We start from the raw sequence: 20,356 nt of genomic DNA, 5'->3' as shown, positions 1-20,356 counted from the left end.
GGATTGATGTAGTACACGCTTCTTACCCTTTTCCCTTGAGCACTGGATATTGGCTTTTGTGTCCCCTGCCCCATCCATCCCCCAGCTCAAGAGAAAGAGAATACAGCACCCTGCTGGCACAGAAGATATAATCATGTTTCCTGCATTTGGGAAAACTGCAAGAGTCAACACACACAGAGTGAGAGGGCTGATCTTCACCCTGAGAAAACTGCATTCCTTGCCCAGGGGGTTAGCTGCTGGCTTCTGCTGGCAGAAGAATACTTGGGAGAGAGAGCCGTGGGTCCTGCCGGGCAGCAGGACTTGTTCTCAGCTTCTAAAAATTCTGCAGCATGCTGGGCGATGGCTTCTGAATCTTACAGGTTCAGCACCAGTTCAGCTTGACAGCTGGGTGACCTGGTTATAGGTACTGTGTAAACAATCCGAGGGAATGCAAGTTCTTTTGCGGAGGCATTGATTTTTACACAAAAACATAAACTTTATCTTCTGTGTTGAAAGCAGGGGATAAATTATGAGATTGACACATCTGATAAATTATTTTTGGAAGGTATCATAATAATAGAAAGTGCAGTGGTTTTTTTTTTGTTGTTGTTTTTGTTTTTTGTTTTTTTTGTTTCTGTTAAACCCATTATCCTGGAAATGCATAGGAACTGCTGTAAAACAGTAGGAAGCCAAGGCTCTAAAAGCATCTAGAGGAATTTCGTATTATTTTCATAAGCTAATCTACCCACTCATATCTATCTGTGTAAACTAATTACTTTTTTAATTAGGTAGTCTTTTGGATTGCTTGTGGAGAACTGTGGTGAAATTTACCACTAATTACACTGGGGCAGGAGGAGGTTGCTGGATTGTTAGTAAGGATGAGAAAATTTTATTTCCTTTTGTTGAAACGGGGGGCAAGCAGTAATTGATACATAAATAAAGTGCTTATTTTTCCAATTTCAACCTATACAGCTTCTGTTAACCTCACTAATTGAGGCCCTTTCTCTGGGTCATCGGGTTTCCTTCCATCTGATGTAATGTCTACAGGAACTGCGGAACAATAAGGGAAACAATTTGTTGCAAGGTTAAACTTTTCCTCCTTGTTGTTAAGGGTAATGCTTAGGTTGATTGGTTCTAGATTTTGTATTTCAGTGATTTCCAGTGATATTTGGTGAAGAATGCTGGATTCTAGGTCATTCTAGCAAGTAATCTGTGAAGATCAGCTGCTGTTTTTTGGGGATTTGTCCCCCCTTCCTTCCCCATGGTTACATACACATTTAGAAAACTAGAATTGCTGGAGTTGTACATCTCTTGTGCTACCTTTTCTGTAGCCCCAGGCCTTTGGATTTATCATGAGGCACATGTTGTATATAGTAATGCACTGTAGACTAGATTGTACAGGAGATAGAACTCAGTAAGTGCATCCTCTTTGTGTTTTCCAACTTTTAGAATGAGTCAGTGTAGTCCTGGGTCCTTATAAACAGTCGATGTCCTGAGAGATCAAGTGGTTAAGGCAGTTAGGCCATAAATAGCACATTTTCTTCTCCTTTCACTCAAGTGTTGAGGCTGAGACTATAGTTATGTTACTGCTTCTCTCATAGTTTCTTTCAGTAGGCTTCACAGTTCACTTCTGGTGTCATGCAAGCTCCATCCTTTAGTTCTAAGCTATAGGCCAAACCCCCTTACTGGAATGAGTTGGTTGTGCACAAAATAAACAATACTGTCAAGTCAGAAATGTGAGGCGCTTCTGGCTACGCGTTAATGGTAAGTGTTCAGAAACGTGAATAAAAACAAGTGGGAAGTCAGACAAAATGACCTCGTCTTTGTTGTAATCCACATTTTTTTTCTTCAGGAGGACCACTTTCCACTCCCTTAAGTCTGCTGCATTTTAACATGCAGTGCAAGATCTGAAAGGTTTGATGTGCACCACTGTAATTCTCTCCTTGGAGAGAGCACTGGGGATCATTTCTTCGACGCTGCTGTGGAGGGATTCAGGTGTGTCATGAAACTGGCTGTTTTTTTACATTTCTGTGTGGGTGGGTGAGCTTTAGGGATGAGTTCTGCTCAGGGAAAGATTTGCTACAATCCCCTATTAGATGGCTTTCCCTATGGGTATGTTTCAGGCAGGACAACCTATACCTGTATGATTTGTAACAGAGCTGCCTGGCCCAGTATCTCAGCTCTGTGTTAAGAGTAATCTGTTTTCTCAGGGGCGAGGAACCATGCTAGATTTCTTCTATGCTGAAACAGAAGCTCACTGCATTTTGCTTGACCTGCCAACCAAAAATTTATGCCCTCCCTCCATAGTCTTTTACATGCTTGGGAATTGCTGCCATTGTCACCCGACGTATTGTACAGGGTAAAACACCTGAATTAATCGCATCACTCTGTACAGACTGTATTTTAGTCATCTTGGTAATTTCCACCATTTCCCCTAGTTTCTCCTATTTGTTCATTCCTTTCATTATAGCTGTATTAATGCATCTACATGAAGTCTTTGTGATACGAAGGAGAGTGCTGAAGGCTTTCACCCAAGGTATGGGAGATGAGTTGCCCAAAAACAGTACATTATTCTAAGAAAACAGAGAAATTCATTGGCTATTTACTTATTCTTCTTCTGTTTTTTTTTTTTTTTTTTTTTTTTTTGCTAGCTCCTAATGTTTGCTGCTGCCTAGAAACCTTTTGCTTAGTTTATTGCATTTTGTTAGTGCCATTTCTAAAGTACGACCAAAATCTGACAGAGCATCATGGAAATGCTTGCAGTGTGATGTGATGCACAAGCATTAGAGATGTATGAAATGGTTGCCCTTGGATTAAGTGTCACTGTACTAATTGGCTTGACTCTGCAGCTAGTCTCCTTTTTCCTACTGCAAGGCATTTAGCAGAGCTTCTAAACGTGACTTGCTGTACTGCTGCTTTCCTTTTTGAGGATTTAAATCAAAATACATACGTACAGTTAACTCATCCCTGGAGATGTATATCACAGTCCTTTTATGCAGCTACAGGATAAGGGATGGAGGTTTACTTGGATGTAGGTTTACTTAAATCTTGGATCTGATATGCACTCTTCAAACTGTTTTGACGGGTAAATCTCCTTTTAATGTATGCTGTGTGATCATAATGACATTCAGCTAAATCATAGAATAACTTAGGTTGGAAGGGACATTGAAGATCACCCAGTTACAGTCCCCTGCCATGGGTAGGGCTGCCACCCACCAGCTCAGGCTGCCCAGGGCCCTGTCCAGCCTGGCCTTGATTGCTTCCAGGAATGGTGCATCCGCAGCTTCTCTGGGCAGCCTGTGCCAGGGCCTCAATACCTCTGAGTAAAGAATTATCCATCCTTCCACTTTTCGGAGGGGATATTCAGGTCAGGGAACAGTATTTTGGTGGATAGGAAAAAACACATTGTTCAATCTTATCTCTTTGTTTTACACTCAAAAGCTATGGCCAGGAATGACCTGTATGTAGTGACGTGCCTTGTGCAAGTGCATTTGGGCCAGATTGTGCTTTCCCTGCTCGCCATACCTCTCAAGTGCCTTCTACAATTTTGTTTTTTTAAGAGTTTCAGTTGTCTTACTGTGTTGTTGGCTGGTGTCTAGTATAGTGTGATCAATTATAAGAGCAGAGTCTACATGTTAAAATAAGTGGTAGCTGCTGGGCTACCGAATCAAAGGGTAAAAGAGTGCAAGAGTTCAGTGACAGCTGTTTCCTCTGCTTGTGTTTTGGGGGAAATAACAGACCTGGACACTAGACTCTAAGCAGAGGCTCTGGGTTGCAAACTCCAGCCAGACAGGTGCAGCTTTATTATTGGAATCAGAGTTGTAAGAAGAGGGTGTGGGGAATGGGATGTGACTTAGTGGTGTGCTTCCTACTGTTCCTGATGGAGTGTAGAGTTCTCTTGAACCCTTTTCTGAAGTATTCAACTTCGTGGGTTTTGAGAAGAAAATTGCTTTCTTGGATTTTGCTAACAGAACATAAACACCATAAAGCAACAACCCAAAAGATGGTGCTAACAAATCGCAAGGCTTGCTTTTCATGCAGGATATTCTAAGAGAGTTCATTTTGAGACAGGCTGTATTAGAGGCTCAAGATACAAGATTCTTCAAAGAATCCTTGGGAAATTACTTCTAAGGAAGACAATGCTGTGTATTAAAATATTTTTAGAATCATAGATCGCTAAGGTTAGAAAAGACCCACAGGATCACCCAGTCCAACCATTCACCCATCACCAATGGTTCTCGCTAAACCATGTCCCTCAACACAACGTCCAAACGCTCCTTGAACACCTCCAAGGTCGGTGACTCCACCAGCCCTCTGGGCAGCCCATTCCAGTGCCTGGCCATCCTTTCAGAGAAGTAGTATTTCCTAAGGTCCAGCCTGAACCTCCCCTGGTGCAGCTTGAAGCCACTTCCTCTAGTCCTATCACTAGTCACATGAGAGATGAGGCCGACCCCCAGCTTACTACAACCTCCCTTCAGGTAGTTATAGAGAGCAAATATTTAATTAATTAAAATTTTAATAAAATAACAAAAGCAAACCAGGCTGCAAGTTAGCTACTTAAAAGAAATGTTGTGAGTGTTGTGGAGGTTTTTCAAGTGAAGGAAGCAATTTAAATTAGATGACAAAACTGCTTAGAAACTAATTTCATTTTTGAATAGACAGTGTAACTGAGAACTTGAGAAATGTTAGTTTCCAGGTGAAGGTACCAGAAGTTCAGTTCTGCCTCTTGCTTGGATTGCCATAGTACCTCAGATACAGTTTGTCCTCTGACACAGAAGAATCCTTAACTGTGTAAGGGTGAACTGAAAAACAGGTAGTAGCTGGCAAGTATATGATCAGAGAAACAGGCAGAGGTCTTAGACTGATAATGTTCTAATTGTTGTTTTCTATCTATGTTTTCTTCTAAATTCAGATCTTTTGCTTCTTCACTTAGGGTAAAATGTGGACTCTTGCTCTGCTGTGGTCTCTCAGAAAAGAAATGTCTTTTGACTGACAAAAAATTGAGAAACCACTTTATTCTGCCAGTAAGAAATAAAAGGATAGCGCCTCTGTCCTGGATATAAAATGCATTCATTATAAGAGCATGAATACTTGAGTGCTAAGTGAACACCTATTAGTAATACGTAAAGGCAAGCACAGCTCATGATTATCTTAGATGAACAGCATCGGTAAAGCTAGGGACAGAATTCAAAGAGGACAGAAATAAAAAATACTGCCCATGAGATTTCTCCTTTTCAGAGAATGGTCTCTTGTACTAGATAATGCACACTATGTATCTCCAAGTACTGTAGATAGCTACTGGTTTTGAATTCAAGATCTGAGAGGGTAATGATGATACTACTACTAAGCTGCAATTGTCTGTGTTATGCCTCACTATGGAACTTGTATCCAGTCTAATTGATAAATGTGCTGTCAGCAAAAATCATCTTCTGTACGAACAATCACTCAGAGCACTGCTGGAAAAATTCAGTCTGTCACAATATATCACTGCATCAACTATTCTGATTGCATGAGGAATGCATTACCTGCATGGATTAGCCAATCACCCTTCAAGGGCCAGCCCCATGTTATTGTTGCCTTGTCATGATTTTTTTGTATAGTTTCGGTGGGTTGCTGCTGTCATCCTAGAAACTAGTTATGTCTAGGGGCAGCTGGGAATTGGAAGAAAACAATTAATTTGATGAACATATCTTGATTTTCATCAGCAAGGTGGGCTATTTTCTATACAACAGAGCACACTCAGTCTTTTGAATAACTTAGTAGGAGGGAAGACAAAATGGGCCAGGGGAGAGTATCATCTTAGTTAACGATGCAATCAGAGGAAGCTAGAAAATTGCTTGGGGAAAAGCATGGAGGCAAACTATTCAGATTGTGACACAAGAAACCACTGTACTCTAGCGAACCACCTGCACCAAGAAACTTTTTTCTGGAAAATGGTTTATAACTCTACTACTCATTCCCAAGTCATACTACAAAGCTTGTTTTCCATTCACAGAATCACAGAGTTGCAGGGGTTGGAAGGGACCTCAAAAAATCATCAAGTCCACCCTCCCTGCTAAAGCAGGTACCCTACAGTAGGTTGCAGGTCTTGAATATCTCCATAGAAGGAGACTCCACAACCTCTCTGGGCATCCTGTTCCAGAGCTCCATCACCCCTACTATTAAAAAGTTCTTCCAAATGTTAGTGTGGAACTTCCTATGTTCAAGTTTTAGACCATTACTCCTTGTCCTGTTGCTATGCATCAGCAAGAAAAGCCTGGCCCCATCCATTTGCCTCCTACCTGTCTTTGGATATTTATATTATCAGATCCTCTCTCAGTCTTCTCTTCCCCAGGCTGACAGACCCGGGTTACTCAGCCTTTCCTCATATGGGAGATTCTCCAGGCACTTAATTATATTCATGGTCCTCCACTGGTTTCCTTCTAGGAGGTCCCTGTCTGTCTTGAACTGGGGGAACCTGAACTGGACGCTGCAGTCTAAATGTGGCCTCACCAGGGCAAAGTAGATTCAGCCACTACATGTAACAGATGTTTTTAGTGGTCATGCTGACCTGCATTTCTTATGCTATTCAGCAACACATCATTTCTGTGTACATTTTTTCAGGATCGCATATTATTCCTGCTGAATATTACATATTTTTAAAGTTCTGCCTTATGTAGCAGACTTAACGCTGCTCCCTCTATAACTCCTTATCAGTTCAGCATTTATTTACCACACTGCACTCAGTGGCCTGCAAACATAGCTGGTTACACTGACTGCTAAGGCATGCAATCTGCTTTGTCTGCTCCAGCTGCCATTTCTGGTGAAGCTCCACAGAGGATGACAGAAATGAGTACACAAAGACAGATGTTCTCCTCATTAGCAGTTCACTTGCCCTGTAAACAGGGAAGGGTCTATTTCACAGTTATATGCCAGCATACAATGCTGGGAGGAAGGTTAGCACATACCGTCATGCAACCTTAGAGTTATTGCAAATGATTTTCTCTCTTAGCACTGCATAAGGTAGCTCTGAGATGCGGAGGTACCTGATTCAAAAGTATGTCATTCTATAGACGCTCTGAAATCTTGTGCTGATGCTCTCTCAAAGCAGCGCTTCAGAGTGATGGAGAAGTACATGTTATTCTCACTGTGCTCAAAGCGCATAAATAAATGTAAGCAAAACTACAGTTTACACAAACTCAGGCAAATTAACAAAACATTTATAAAGAGTATTCAACACAGCATCACACAAAAGGTACACTATTGTTTTTTGTTGCTGTTAAGGAACACGCTACAAAACTTTCAAACTAGAAAAACTAACATAAAAAGTTTTCTTCAACAGTTCTGTTTCCTGTTTTGAAAAGCCATTCTGAAAGAACATAGTATACAAAGGGTTTAAACGATCTTTCATGCAGATCAAGCGTTGTTCCCTTACCCATGTGCTTTCTTTCAGGGTTTGAACTTTGTTCAAAAAAGTCACTTAGGCCAAGGTGAACAGCTGTGAAAAGAGTTCACTCTAGAACTCTTGCCAGCAGATCCAACCAACAACATACTAGACAGCTACAAAATTCTGTTTATTGAAAAAGTAACTTAGTTTTGATCAATGGCAGCTGTATGAATTGGGCTCTACAAATCAACCTCAGGCAAATTGAGAAAGGTTTGGAATCAGCTCTTAATTCCATCTTGGGCTCAAAGATAAACAAGGAGTAATACTTGACAAAATTACAAATAAATTGCATCACAGGAAAAAGGTGACTTTGAAAAGGGTCGTTTGGTCCATCTCCTCTTTCAGTACAGAGTTGATGCTATAATGGCTTGAAATTATTTCAATTACAAGCTGTTTCTGAACTATTTATTAGCCCCTCACATTCCTTACATAGCTAACATTTTATGTGTACATTGTTTCTTAGCCTAAGCTTACGTTAAGCAGGTGCTTTTTTTTTTTTAACCTTTTGTGGTTGATGTGAACTGGCAATGCTTTTATTTTGCCTGAATGTGGAACACACAGATGTTTCAGAACATCCTTTATTTGATGCATCTTGCAGTTAGAGAGAGGCCAGTTTGCATAAAGAGAACCTTAGCAAATCAACAGTAGTAACAGAGCTATAGTCAAATAAAGTGTGAAATGGACCCAGTGCTAATACATATAAAGAGAGTACTGAAAAACTTCTAGGCTTCCAGCTTCACCGACTCTAGAATGGAACGTGCTTCTTTATACTCTTCAGCTTCTTCCAATTCTTTTTCATTTTCCTGGAATTAAAAACACAAATTTTAAGTACTTCAAAAATAACTGACATTAGAATGCATTTAGGGAGGAAATATTGAAACACGTTGGGTACTGAAAACATAGTTTTACATGTTTCATAGAACAGGTAATTTCTTTTGTCCTATTTAAGGTGTGCTACAATGGCTGTCATGTGTGAGAAGATCTGACCTATGTATACCTTCATTTTATTCTCTGAAACAAAAAAACCAATAAAAATACTGGAAACAGTAACAACAGAACTCAGAACAAAAACACCATTAGAAAAAAAACTCAAGGAGAGTTTGATAATTGAAAAAACACAACTGCACAGTTCATTTTAACAAAAGCTTTAAAGGTATGCTGAGAAAATAAAACAACCTCTAAAAGACTTCCAAATTCTTAACAATAGTAAGTCTCCACATTTCTAATTTTAGGTTTGTGCAGCATGTAGTATACATCAGTAGCATCGCTTCTGCATGCTGCTGAAGCCTAGACAAGCTAACAGTCAAGTTACAAGTTGAATAACAGAAGGATGCTAGATTTTGCCACATCTTGGGCATGCTACTCAAGGACAAGATTCTTTAAGCTTTCCATTCAGAAGGGATTTGCATTTTAGCCATCAAATATGAACTTTAATTTACAGCATGTATTTTAGCCTCACAGAAGCTTTCACCTGTGTGGTAGAATTCTTGGTGAAAACTCAACTTTTAAATAAGCAGAGTAATCTCCAAGCCTAGTATATTTTCACTTAGTCCATTAGGATATTATTTATTCCCAAAGGTATTAGCATATTAAAAAACACCCACCACCACAACAAATAGCTTAACTAGTACTCAGCAACAACCCAGCTGTCTTGCTTCTTGTGTCTCGCATAGTAAAAGCAGTAGACAAAATATTCTAAATATTTCAGTTCAGTACAGGACACACTAGAAAGACTACCCAAGTGAGTGAACTCTTTTTTCTTGTCATGCAACCAGCACAGGAACTTGAGAGCTCATTCTAGCAGTTTAGTACTGAAGTGCATGTGGGGTATACATCCAATCATAGACTGTCTCTAGTATACTACTACACATAATTTTCACAGATGGAAGACAAAGTCTGCATAAGCAGTTATCTGAGTTGGACTACAGAGGTACGTTACTGATGCTAGACTTTGGACCTGCAAAAAGTAATTTTCAATCCACTTCTGTTCTGATCCAATTGCACTGCAGACAAGCATGTTTATCCATTTCCAACAAAGAACACTAGCATTTATTGGGAGGTGGTTTTTGATGCTATACTTACTAGTAGTTGAGTGAGATCTGCATGTGCAATTTCTAATCTCCGCTGACAGTCTGGAATCATCATTCGAGACTCTTGTAAGATCTCGACCTGTGACAATTGGAAGCCAGTGAAATCAGAATGTACTTCATAGGGAATGTTATTTTTTAAGATAACTCTTTACTCTGAAAAATTAGTAGTCAAATCATCATCCAGCATCACCCAGGATCTTCAGAAGAGTTGTACCTATTTTCTGAATAGAAGACACTCACTTAGAATAATTGCCTGAAACTCTGTTGATTTACAGGACAATTTCATTTACTTTGTGCTTAATTAAATACAAAGTATTGAGCAGAAAACAATATTTACAATATTTTTCCCTTACAAAAAAGTACAACCTTGTAAGCTTTCCATAGAACATTTGTTAAAAAAGGCTATTTAAAACAAACTTTATCCTGCTGTCTTGAAGCAGCTTCATCCAAAATGGGATCAGCTGGTTATATAAATATCTCCTGCATCTTTTGGGTAATAAAGAAAAACAGTGTTCAGATAATACCACATAGAGATAATTACTGCATGAAAAAAGTTATTGAGTTATTGATCACATTGTGTGCACACCGCAGGAGGCTCTGACTGAAAGACAAAGGTAAAGAAAAATGAAAAGCAAAGACCAGCAGGCTCATATTTTTGATGCTTATCATGCATAAAAAGTTATTACTTATCCTTGTGCTTCATTTTAGGAGAAAGATTATTCTCACCATGCACTTTGAACAAAATTACTAAACTGGCACCCCACTGAATCTGAACATCCTGCCTCCTCCTACAGAAAATAACTTCAGATTTATATAAGGGAACATTTATTTCATGGACCGTTTCTGGATCTGAAATCTAACCACTGAGAAGAAAGGATGTGCAGAGTTGTTCAGTAGAGTTGAATCTATTTAGAAATGAAAACCGGTTAGTTAAATATTTAAATATGAATCCTCTTTTTGTGTTCACGATAACGTGCAATATAAGGTGTTCACTTCAAATAGCTCATTACGTTCTGTCATTCTTGTGCTGTAATCTCCCTTCTGCTGTACTGAAGGGAACCAAAGGGAACGCTGTCATCACATATTGGAAGAAAAGCAGTGGCTAAGAATGTTTTATGTATACCAGAAGGCCTTTTGTTGTAAAACATAATCTTCATGTACTTAAGTGTCATATGTTTAAGGTTTTTGTTCAATGATTTTTACCGGAAAGGGTTTAAAAACACTGTTTCTAACTTCCTTTCAGGGAATTTAGGGTAAAATTCATAATGGTTGTACAGACCACTAAGATCATCTAGTCCAACCACTACCAGCCCCTCACCACCACACCAATAAACTATGTCACTCGGTGCGATACCTACCCTTTTCTTAAAGACCTTCAGGGACAGTGATTCCACCACCTCCCTGGGCAGCCTGTTTCAATACCTCACAACTCTTTCTGAGAAAAAAAAAATTCCTAATGTCCAACCTGAACCTCCCCTGGCACAACTTACCTCTTGTCCTATTGCTAGTTACCCAGGAACAGAGGCTAACCTCCACCTCGCTACAACCTCCAGATTTGTTAAGGCAAGAGAGGTGACAGACATAGAGTTAAGCACCCACAAATTATAATTCTGTTTAATATTAACTTTCTTTCAAGCATTCATAGAGTCATAATGGTTGGAAAAGACATCTAGAATCGACTAGTCCAACCGTGCTCCTGCCATCAATACTGCCCACTAAACCATGTCCGTTCATACATCTACCCTTTCTTTAAACATCTCCAGGGACAAATACAGTTTTGAAGTGTATTAAAAATAAGATTCATCACTCTGCATATTACACTTTGAGCAGTAAACAAATAAAGGCTTGTAACTTCTGCAGAATTAGGTGTGTCAAACTACATGAGATGATGAGTTTTGCTTTATGTATGACAACTTGGTTCTCTAAATAATGCCTATGGGAGTTAGAATGTCCACAGATTATATCCTTGGGATGACACAACTAACTACTTGTGTACTTTAAAGCTGCTGGCTAATGAGAAAAGTAGTGATTTATTTTATATATGACATTCAATAAGCAAACTGAAGGAAAAACATACAAATCTAGGATCTGAGAACAGTAGTACCAGTTGCTATAAGAAAAGAACAAAACTACTCCAATCATTCAGTTTAAAAGACAATAACAGATCAAAAGGTTACCTGAGTTTCATTTGCATTTGCCTGTAGTTATGCAATAATATGAAATGGAAAAAAGGTGAATATTGGAATCACATTAGGTAGGTGCAAAGGGTTGGAGAATGGAACAGAGATTCCCCACTCCTTGTGGAACCAAGATTAATTACCAAACCACCAATGAAAACTTCGATAACTTCTGCACAAACCACTTTTTTTTTTTTCTAGTAATACTGATTATCCTAGATAAATGTTTTACCATTGGAAACACACATAACAAAGCAGAGTGAAAAACTCAAATAATTAGATATGCCTAGATCAGAGAAACAGTGTTTGCTCTCCAACTGTTATGACAATTAAAGAACAGCTCTCTCTTCTCCCCCAGCACACTCTAAAAGCTTTCTGACTCAACTCTAGGGAATTTAAATTGTAAGCGGGTCAGAGAGAAAGTTTCTACATGAAACTAATGTAACTGCAGATAGCCATCAACATTTTCAAGGTTTCTGTGAATTACAGTACTAAATAGAAGTATCAAAAAAATTGTAGCAACTGAAGTGCATTTAAATAAATTATTAAGGTAAAGCAATAAAGCACAAAAATGTACAAATAGAAGCAAATTGAATATCCTGTCAATAAGTGCACACAAGACCAGAAGAGTTATTGTGACTACATTGAAAATGATGTCCCCATTCCCTTAAGAGTATTGAAAAAGCCAGTTTTATCTCTTCAAAGAACCACAGTTCTAATCCATTATCTTTCAGGATTGAGCTTATTTTTGCTAAGGGAGCAGATGTTTGGCATCTTACAAAGGAAAGAGGTCTGCTCAGATGTGATAGAGCTCTCTGACTGTTGGACTGTATGTAGCCTATTTACTAAACACGATGTAGATTTTTCGTAAATTGGATCAAATGTCAAAGAACTAATGTGAGCAATGCACTATCAATAGCATTTAGTCTGTTTTCCACAAATTCCACATTGTAGTGACTGATAAAGCAGGACTAGAAACAGAAAAGCCAGAGACATGCAAACATGCAGGGCAGCCTATCATTTGGTTGAGTGGAAGGGCAACATAACAAAAATCAGAAAAACATTTTACACATTCAAAATAAGCACTCAGGCTAAACATGACTCCATAGAAAACAGCTGAGACTTTAAACATAAGCTGAGGGTTTAGACATAAGCAGCTTTTATTTTAAGAGGTCCCATAATAAAAGCTCAGTAGCAATACTTCAACTTATCTAGGTAGATCAGAACTATTTACGAGCATCAATACCAAGAATTCTGTAACAGGAAGCAGTTCTGCCCAGCCTAACTGACCTATATTGTATAACTGGGACAGGTTTTACAAGCTTGAAGGAGGTTCAAGCAGCTTTTGTTTTTCTCTTAAGCTGACCCACAACACAATAAGCGATTTAGACATATGCAGATACACAAATAGTTTGAAAACAAGAAAACTCCTGTGGGGCTGTCATTCCTTGATCTTAGAAGAAAGATAGTCTAATTAGCTATTAGGTCACAGGGTATGATGACAATAATTCTTGGTATAACTGGAGTGGTGTTCTAAACGTAAAAGGCTAAGAAAATCAGGAATGTGAATGAGTCATATAAATACATGTATGAATTATATCAACACATGAATATGCATGTGTGCATGTTCACGTTTTTAAATACTGCCTTATAATAATACAACCTTTGACTGTTGCACAAATGAAAACAGATAACATATAATGGTTTAGGTTGGAAGGGACTTCTGGAGGTCATCTAGTCTAAACCCCCACTCAAGCAGAGTGGCCCAAAGAAGATCACAGGCCCATCTGGACTTCTGAGTTTCTCCAAGGAGGAGACTCCACAATCTCTACGGGCAATCTGTGCCAGTGTTCTATCACCTGCACAATAAGGAATTGCTCCCTGATACTTACACAGAACACCTTATGTTTCAGCTTGGGCCCCTGCCATTTGTCCTGGCACTGGGCACTGCTGAAAATAGCCTTGTTCTGTCTTCTTTGTATCCTTCCCTAACGTATTTATGGACATTTGGGAGATCCTCCCAGACTTCCTCTTCTCTGTGCTGACTCTGTGAGAGTTCCAGCTCTCAGCCTCTTCTCACAGAAGAGGAGCTCCAGGCCCTCTACCATCTTGAAGTCCCTTTGCTGGACTCCCTCCAGCACGCCCATGTCTCTCTTGTAATGGGGGTCCAGAACTAGACACATCACACTGAGTGCAGCCGTGCCAGTGCACAGCAGAGGGGAGAGATCGCTTCCCTTAACCTGCTGGCAGTGTTTTGCCTAATGCAGATGAATATACTATTAATATTCTTTGTGGGAAAGGTATTTTTTCTTAGCTGTTTCAGGAAATATGAAATGCTTTCCTCTCAACAAAGCAAGAAAAACATTGCTGTTTCCATTAATATGTGAAGAAAAATGGTATTAGCAAGACTGTATGTACTCTGTCACGCAGATATTAAATTCTTTGTCAAGTCCATTAGATTTTTAATTCATCTGGAAATGACACTGCATGAGAAGTAACAGTTATCTAACAGATCCAGATTAATTACAAAAATGAAAATGTATTATCAGTAAAAATGCTTACAGATAACAAAAACTCCAAAGAAGATTTGCAGTCCCACTGAGAGGAAACAAAAGTTGATACTTCAGGTATTTTACATCTTCTCATGCCTTGATATAAATGCATGAGGTAGAAAAGGATGTTATTTGTAATAGCGTGGGACAAAACAGCAGCCACAGAAATACTGAAAACAGTTGGTTTCTAACATAAGTCACTGATAAGTGACAGCAGTGTAAAGTTTTTATTACAGATAAATAAGAATAACAATACCCTGTGTAAAGTTGTTATACATTAAAAACCATTACAACTGTGTGGAAGCTTAGGTTTCACTACAAAATCACCCAATTAACCAACCAAGCACAGACAGAAGCACAACTGCATTACTTCCTACAGTCAGAAGTCTCAATGATCTTTCACAGAAACTAAATTCAGGATATGAATTTAGAAGAATACTTTGGAAGTCATTTAACATTTTTCCCAAATTTTCATATAAAATACTTGAGTTCAGTTTATAATGTCTGTTTTCAATTTAGCACCGTATTAAGACACATAAAACTTCATCCTTTTCCCTCATAACCTTTTTTCCCTCTAAAAGGCTGTTCTTTTATTAATTTTTTTTCTGCCAATTTGACTCACATAAATAGTTCTATTTCTAAATTTTTCACCTTCACCTAGACAAAGAAATAGGCAATAGAAGAGTGCTTTTTTGTTTGTTTCTTTTTTATTTGTTTTTAATGAACTGTAATTAACAGAATTAACAGGAAAGAACTGCCTGTTCCCTGCCCCGTACTGCTAGAGATTCTTCTCTGGGATACACAACTTAGCTCTTGCTACTGTTCCACAGAAGAACCGACACTTTCTTACAGTCTGTATACAAGCTGAAGTCTGCCTATAAACAGTACTACTCATTTTGAAGTAAAACTTTCCTTAGACACTTCCGTGTGGTTAACCCTAATTTTACTGCAGAGTTCTAACAAGAAAGCTAAATGAGAATAGTTGTACATTAAAAGGTAAGCAAAGGTTTCAAGCATTTTAAACATTCCTTCACCAAATTTGGGTTTATCTTTCTATGCATATGTGTTTCAGCTGATAAATCAGCTAAAATAATAGTTTAAGTTAAGTTATTCCTGTAGTCTCAAATGGTTGAATTCATTCCTATCTTCTCCCTTTAAGCGGCAAGAAAATCTTTAGGAATAGTCAGCATGAATTCACCGAAGGGAAATCATGCTTAACAAACTTGCTCAGCTTCTTTGATAAAATCACCAGCCTGATGAACTGGGAGTTCTATTTTCTACTTGGACTTCAGAAGGGCCTTTGACACAGTCCCCCACAACATCCTGACAGAGAAGCTGTTGAAATATGGGCTGGATGTGCAGCTGGAGAGGTGGATAAAAAACTGGCTGAACAGCTGGACTTGAGAGGGTAGCAATCAGTGGTGTAAATTCTAGCTGGAGGCCTCTAGTAATGAGCATAGTACCTCAGGGGTCAATACTGGGTCCAGTCCTGTTTAAGACCTTTGTTAACGACCTGGACAGTGGGACAGAGCGTGCCCTCAGTAAGTTGTAGATAATACAAGAAGATGGACAGATACACGAGAAAGTTGTGTTACCATTCAGAGGGAGCTTGACAGGCTCAAGAAATGGGCTGGGAGAAATGAAGTTCTACAAAGAGAAGTGCAGAGTAATGCAGGTAGGGAGGAACAACCCTGGGCACCAGGGCTTGTTGGGAGCCACCCAGACAGAATGCTGCTCTGCAGAAAAAGGCCTGGGGGTCCAAAGAGCTAGCAGTGTCTGCCACTAAGAGGTTTACTGGTCTCCTGGGCTGCATTAGCCAAACTGCTGCCAGCAGGTTGAGAGACATGATACTTTGTGCTCTACTCAGCACTGGTGAGGCCACACCTGAAGTGCTGCATCCAATTCTGTGCTCCTTGGTACAAGAGAGATGTGAAATTATCAGAGAGCCCAACAAAGGGTCACAAAAATGATGAAAGAATTGAAACGTCCTACAAGGAGAGGCTGAGTGAGGGTGCTGGGACTGTTCAGCACAGAGAAGAGAGGATACAAAGATGGCAGACCCAGACTCTCTTCTGTGGTGCCCAGTGCCAGCATAAGAGGCAATGGGCACAAACTGAAACATAAGAGGTAAACATCGGGAAGCACTTCTTTATTGTGCAGGTGGTGGAGCAGTGGGTTTAGACCATATAATTTCCAGAAGTCCTTTCCACCCTTAACCATTCTGTGATGCTGTGATCCCCCAAATACTACTTTTCCTTACTGAAACAAATACTATAAACACATTTTAAAATAAATTCAGGTTAAGAATTATTAACTAAAACCATTTCCTAAACATGTAACTACAGATTTATTTTTTCCTGAAGAACTTTTCAAAATACAAAATCCATCCAAAACATATATTTTTTGAGCAAACTCTCCTGGTATTATACAATTTTTATTAGTGAATAAGATTTGACTCTATTACAAGTGTTCTCATTCTTTCTAGGCTTCCAGGTTCTTCGTAACATAAAATACTAATGTATTTCAGTCTGCAGTAGTGCACTAGAAGAACAGATATCATTGGAGGAATTGCATTAAAGTGAATCAGGCAACTGTGAATGAATTGAGACTGTTTACTTTGAAGTTTTCTGTCACCACTCTGAGAATACCTTCAAGTAGCATGTAACATTTCATCTCACAGCAAAGGTTCACAGACTTTGCTGGTCTTGCCTTTGATGATTTCTTGCTTGTCACTGAGGAAATACCAGGGTACAGTCAAATAATCTGATGGATGTGGGACACTAACAACAAGAATGGCATTCATTACTTCTTGTTAGTACCAGCAGATCTTCAGGAAGACTACTGTCTTCCTTGGGATTCTCAGTCAATGCTGAGGCAGAGACAGCTTAGATATATAAATACAACATCTTCCAGAAATTCCATGCTTGTGTTTCTCTTCTATATCATAGTGAAAACAAGACAAGACATACACATGTGAAATGAAATCTGATTTTATCTCAGCTTGTTCTAAAAGGACTTTCTCTTATCTTTTTGTTGTTGTTGTTAATTTTTATATTTAATACTATATTCTTCAAAGACAACTGGAAAAACAGGTGGTTTTGTAACATGAGGCCAGACTCATGTCTGGTGAAACTTGCTTACAGGTAAAAATAATTTTAATGTAGTTTCAGTTAAGAATTAAGAAAAACTATCTAGGAAATGCTTGAAAAAAAATCACAGTTAAAATATAAATTCATATAAAACTATTAAAGCCAGAAGTTATATAAGAATAATAAAATAAAATATTTGGTTGAAAGAATGTAAAGGTCAATATAAATGCAGACATGCTAAACTGCTGTAAAGAATGTAAGCGAATCCCCCAAACCTGAGCTTTCTCCTGACTGACAGGGAAACTTAGCACTCCTTCATCTTCTGAAGGGGCAGGTACCAACTGTCTGAAATCACTGTCCTTTCCAAGAAACCTTCTAAAAACAAAATCAGTTCATACTGTAAAAATGACTCTAAATCATATTCTTGAGCACATCAAACTAAAGTATGGACCTTGCTTATTAGTGACTTCATTGCAAACTGTAGCAACTTCTAGGAGCAGGTGCACACCTATTGCTCTCTCTTAGACATCTGTGTTTTTTAAACAGTGATATTAGTGTACCCGAGAATTGAAAGGTTTCTTCTTTGTGTTAAAAAGTATCCTCACTTTACAGTAACATTTGCACTTACTACTAAGCACTTAAGTTAGCTAAGTGCATCCAGAACATTTATTTTCAGATTGTCAGTAGATCTGAGAAAGAGTTTGTGACAGCCTGATATACACTGTTAGTGATGGCCTTTCTGATAGCAAGTGCTAAACAACTCATACTCAGTCTCCTTATAATTAAACAGTTTTGAAGGGTAGGAAGATTCTATAAATATATAGTGTGACTTCAGTAATTGACAGGTTTTAGTTTGGAGCAGTCTGGGAAGAAAAAAAAAGTACATGAGTTTCTTTTGTTTAAGACTCATTAAATCAGAGCAAAGCATTTTACATTTTTTAGTATGGTTTACCTGCTTCTTTATTCCATAGTCATCACATGCTTCAGCTTTCATTTTTTCAATCTTCTCCTCTTGTTGTTTTGCTTCTTTTTCATACATAACTTTTTCTTTTGCCAATCTGCAATTACACCAAGTGACTGTGTCAGTCTGATTCTATCACAGCAAAAAGTTACACTATTGATGGCAATATCCCTGTTCCCCCCGAAAGCTGCAGTGTGTAACATAATACATGACCTTATATGATAAAAAGGCTCTTAATCACTGTAAAGAAGTGTATCTAGGAAATGCTGAATTTAACTATAATATGTAATAATTCTTATAAAAATTATTTAAATAAAAATATTTTAAAATATTCTTTGTGGGCTTATCTATGTATGTAGATGACTCCAAAAGTAAGCCTCCTACTTGTTTCCACAGAAACTTGAACAGCTACCAAGAACACAATAGATAGAGTGACAAGAACACAATCTGATAGAGCAATCTTGGCTACAAAACACTATTTTCAATAGTCACTACCATTTGCTATGCATTTTCATCAGTGACGAGCAGGGGCCTGCGCACCGCACTCACACAAACGTGCACAGCAGAGGTACCCTACTGGGCTCATACTTGGGAGCAGGATGATTTTTGCATGAGGTTATATTCAAGAGTAATGCATGTTTTCTGCCCCTCCTATATTGCCAACAGAGATGAATGCAACATACAACTAAAAATGTGTACAGCAAATTCCCTTCACTACTGAGGAGGAAAAAAACAACAATTTTGCTTTGTCAGTAAAGTTTGATGTTATTAAGCAAAAGCAAACTGTGAATACCTCTTATGTTGGCCAATGTAAAAACACATGCAAATCTTAAATGTGGATAAGCCACCAATGAAACCGGTGTCTTCAAAAATTAACTTTGAGAATAACAGTTGAAGACTATTAGACTAACTTGAAATTCAGTTTTGGAATTAAAGTGAGCATTTTCCACAGGCTCAAGCAACTACAGCAAATGATGAACATAAAAAAAATACTGAAGGTCAAAAGGGAAGATTAAGGTCTAAACTGATGCCCTGCAGTAATACTAACATAGTAATTCCATTATCAAGCTTAATTATTTGTTGTTATTGCAATTTTGCTCTTTCATCTCCCATTTTGTTACATATGTTCATTAGGTATATATTGGATTATATAATACTAGAATTCACACCAAAACATCCTTCAGGATTGGGAGAACAACAAAGTAATGACCAGCTAATTCAGAACCAAAATGAACACCGGGATGCCAGTACAAACCTGAAAGCATGGCAATGAAAATCTTTTGCCTAACAAGAGCAATCATCAGATCAGCCCCTAGTAGATAAGACTGTTTAAGAAGAACTTAATAGCCAAAAGAACGTAATCAGATCCAGGAAGCAAAGAATGTATTATACAAATGAAAAAAAGAATAAATAAAGGTCTTGTAGAGAGCTTCATGGTCACGTTAGCACATCAGAGCAAATTAATTCCTGATTTGTCACAGTTAAGTGCTCCACTAGAAGTGCCACTGAGGACAGGCAGTTCAGAATGGTACTGACGGGATAAGAACCCTTTGTGAACTGAAACCACCACAGTTCTGATATTATAATACAGCAATAACTCTTCCTGATTTTTTCATAATCAAAAACTGTTTTGCCAAAATAGTTTTATGCTGTTATTCCGAACGTTGATTTAAGTTGGGCTGTGGCAACATATCTCTGACCTAAATTAAACACCTGTGGAGGGTCTTCAAGCCTTATAAAGAACCTTTAGCAATGTGTAGTGTGTGTAATGTAGGCACCGTCTATGCCAGCTTCTAGAAGTCAGCCAAGTACTAGCTTTGAAAAGTAGTACTGGGGAAAGATAGCACCCTAATTACTAATAATAAAGACACTAAATCAGTCACTGTAATTCCAGCTACTGGAACTAGCTCCAATATTAGCATCAGTAAATATTGATTTAATAGAGGATGAGTTAATTGTTTGATCAAGGTTGCTTCATTTAGTTCAAGGCAATATTGTTTGCTTTGCTATTTTTAGATTCCAGAAAAAAGTTAGTTTCAATCAACATCTGACATTTTTTTGAATGACATCAGCAAATTCCCT

At 38.4% G+C, this 20,356-nt stretch overlaps 1 protein-coding gene across 1 annotated transcript in view; it reads right to left on the bottom strand.

The window, feature by feature from the left end:
- Window positions 1-7,155: 7,155 nt before the first annotated feature.
- The window catches only part of TBCA (tubulin folding cofactor A), a 32,670-nt gene continuing 19,469 nt past the window's right edge, over window positions 7,156-20,356 (bottom strand). The window contains exons 2-4 of the mRNA NM_001167729.2: window positions 18,266-18,371; window positions 9,488-9,574; window positions 7,156-8,208 (exon numbers count right to left, since the gene is read on the bottom strand). Of these exons, the coding sequence (NP_001161201.1) occupies window positions 8,128-8,208; window positions 9,488-9,574; window positions 18,266-18,371 (274 nt within the window). The 3' untranslated portion in view covers window positions 7,156-8,127. The remainder of the gene's footprint in view (window positions 8,209-9,487; window positions 9,575-18,265; window positions 18,372-20,356) is intronic.

Source organism: Gallus gallus, chromosome Z (genome assembly GCF_016699485.2).
Source record: "Gallus gallus isolate bGalGal1 chromosome Z, bGalGal1.mat.broiler.GRCg7b, whole genome shotgun sequence".
Taxonomy (NCBI): Eukaryota; Metazoa; Chordata; class Aves; order Galliformes; family Phasianidae; genus Gallus; species Gallus gallus.
The sequence above is the reverse complement of the archived record's forward strand: the minus strand, read 5'-3'. Positions and strand labels throughout refer to the sequence as shown.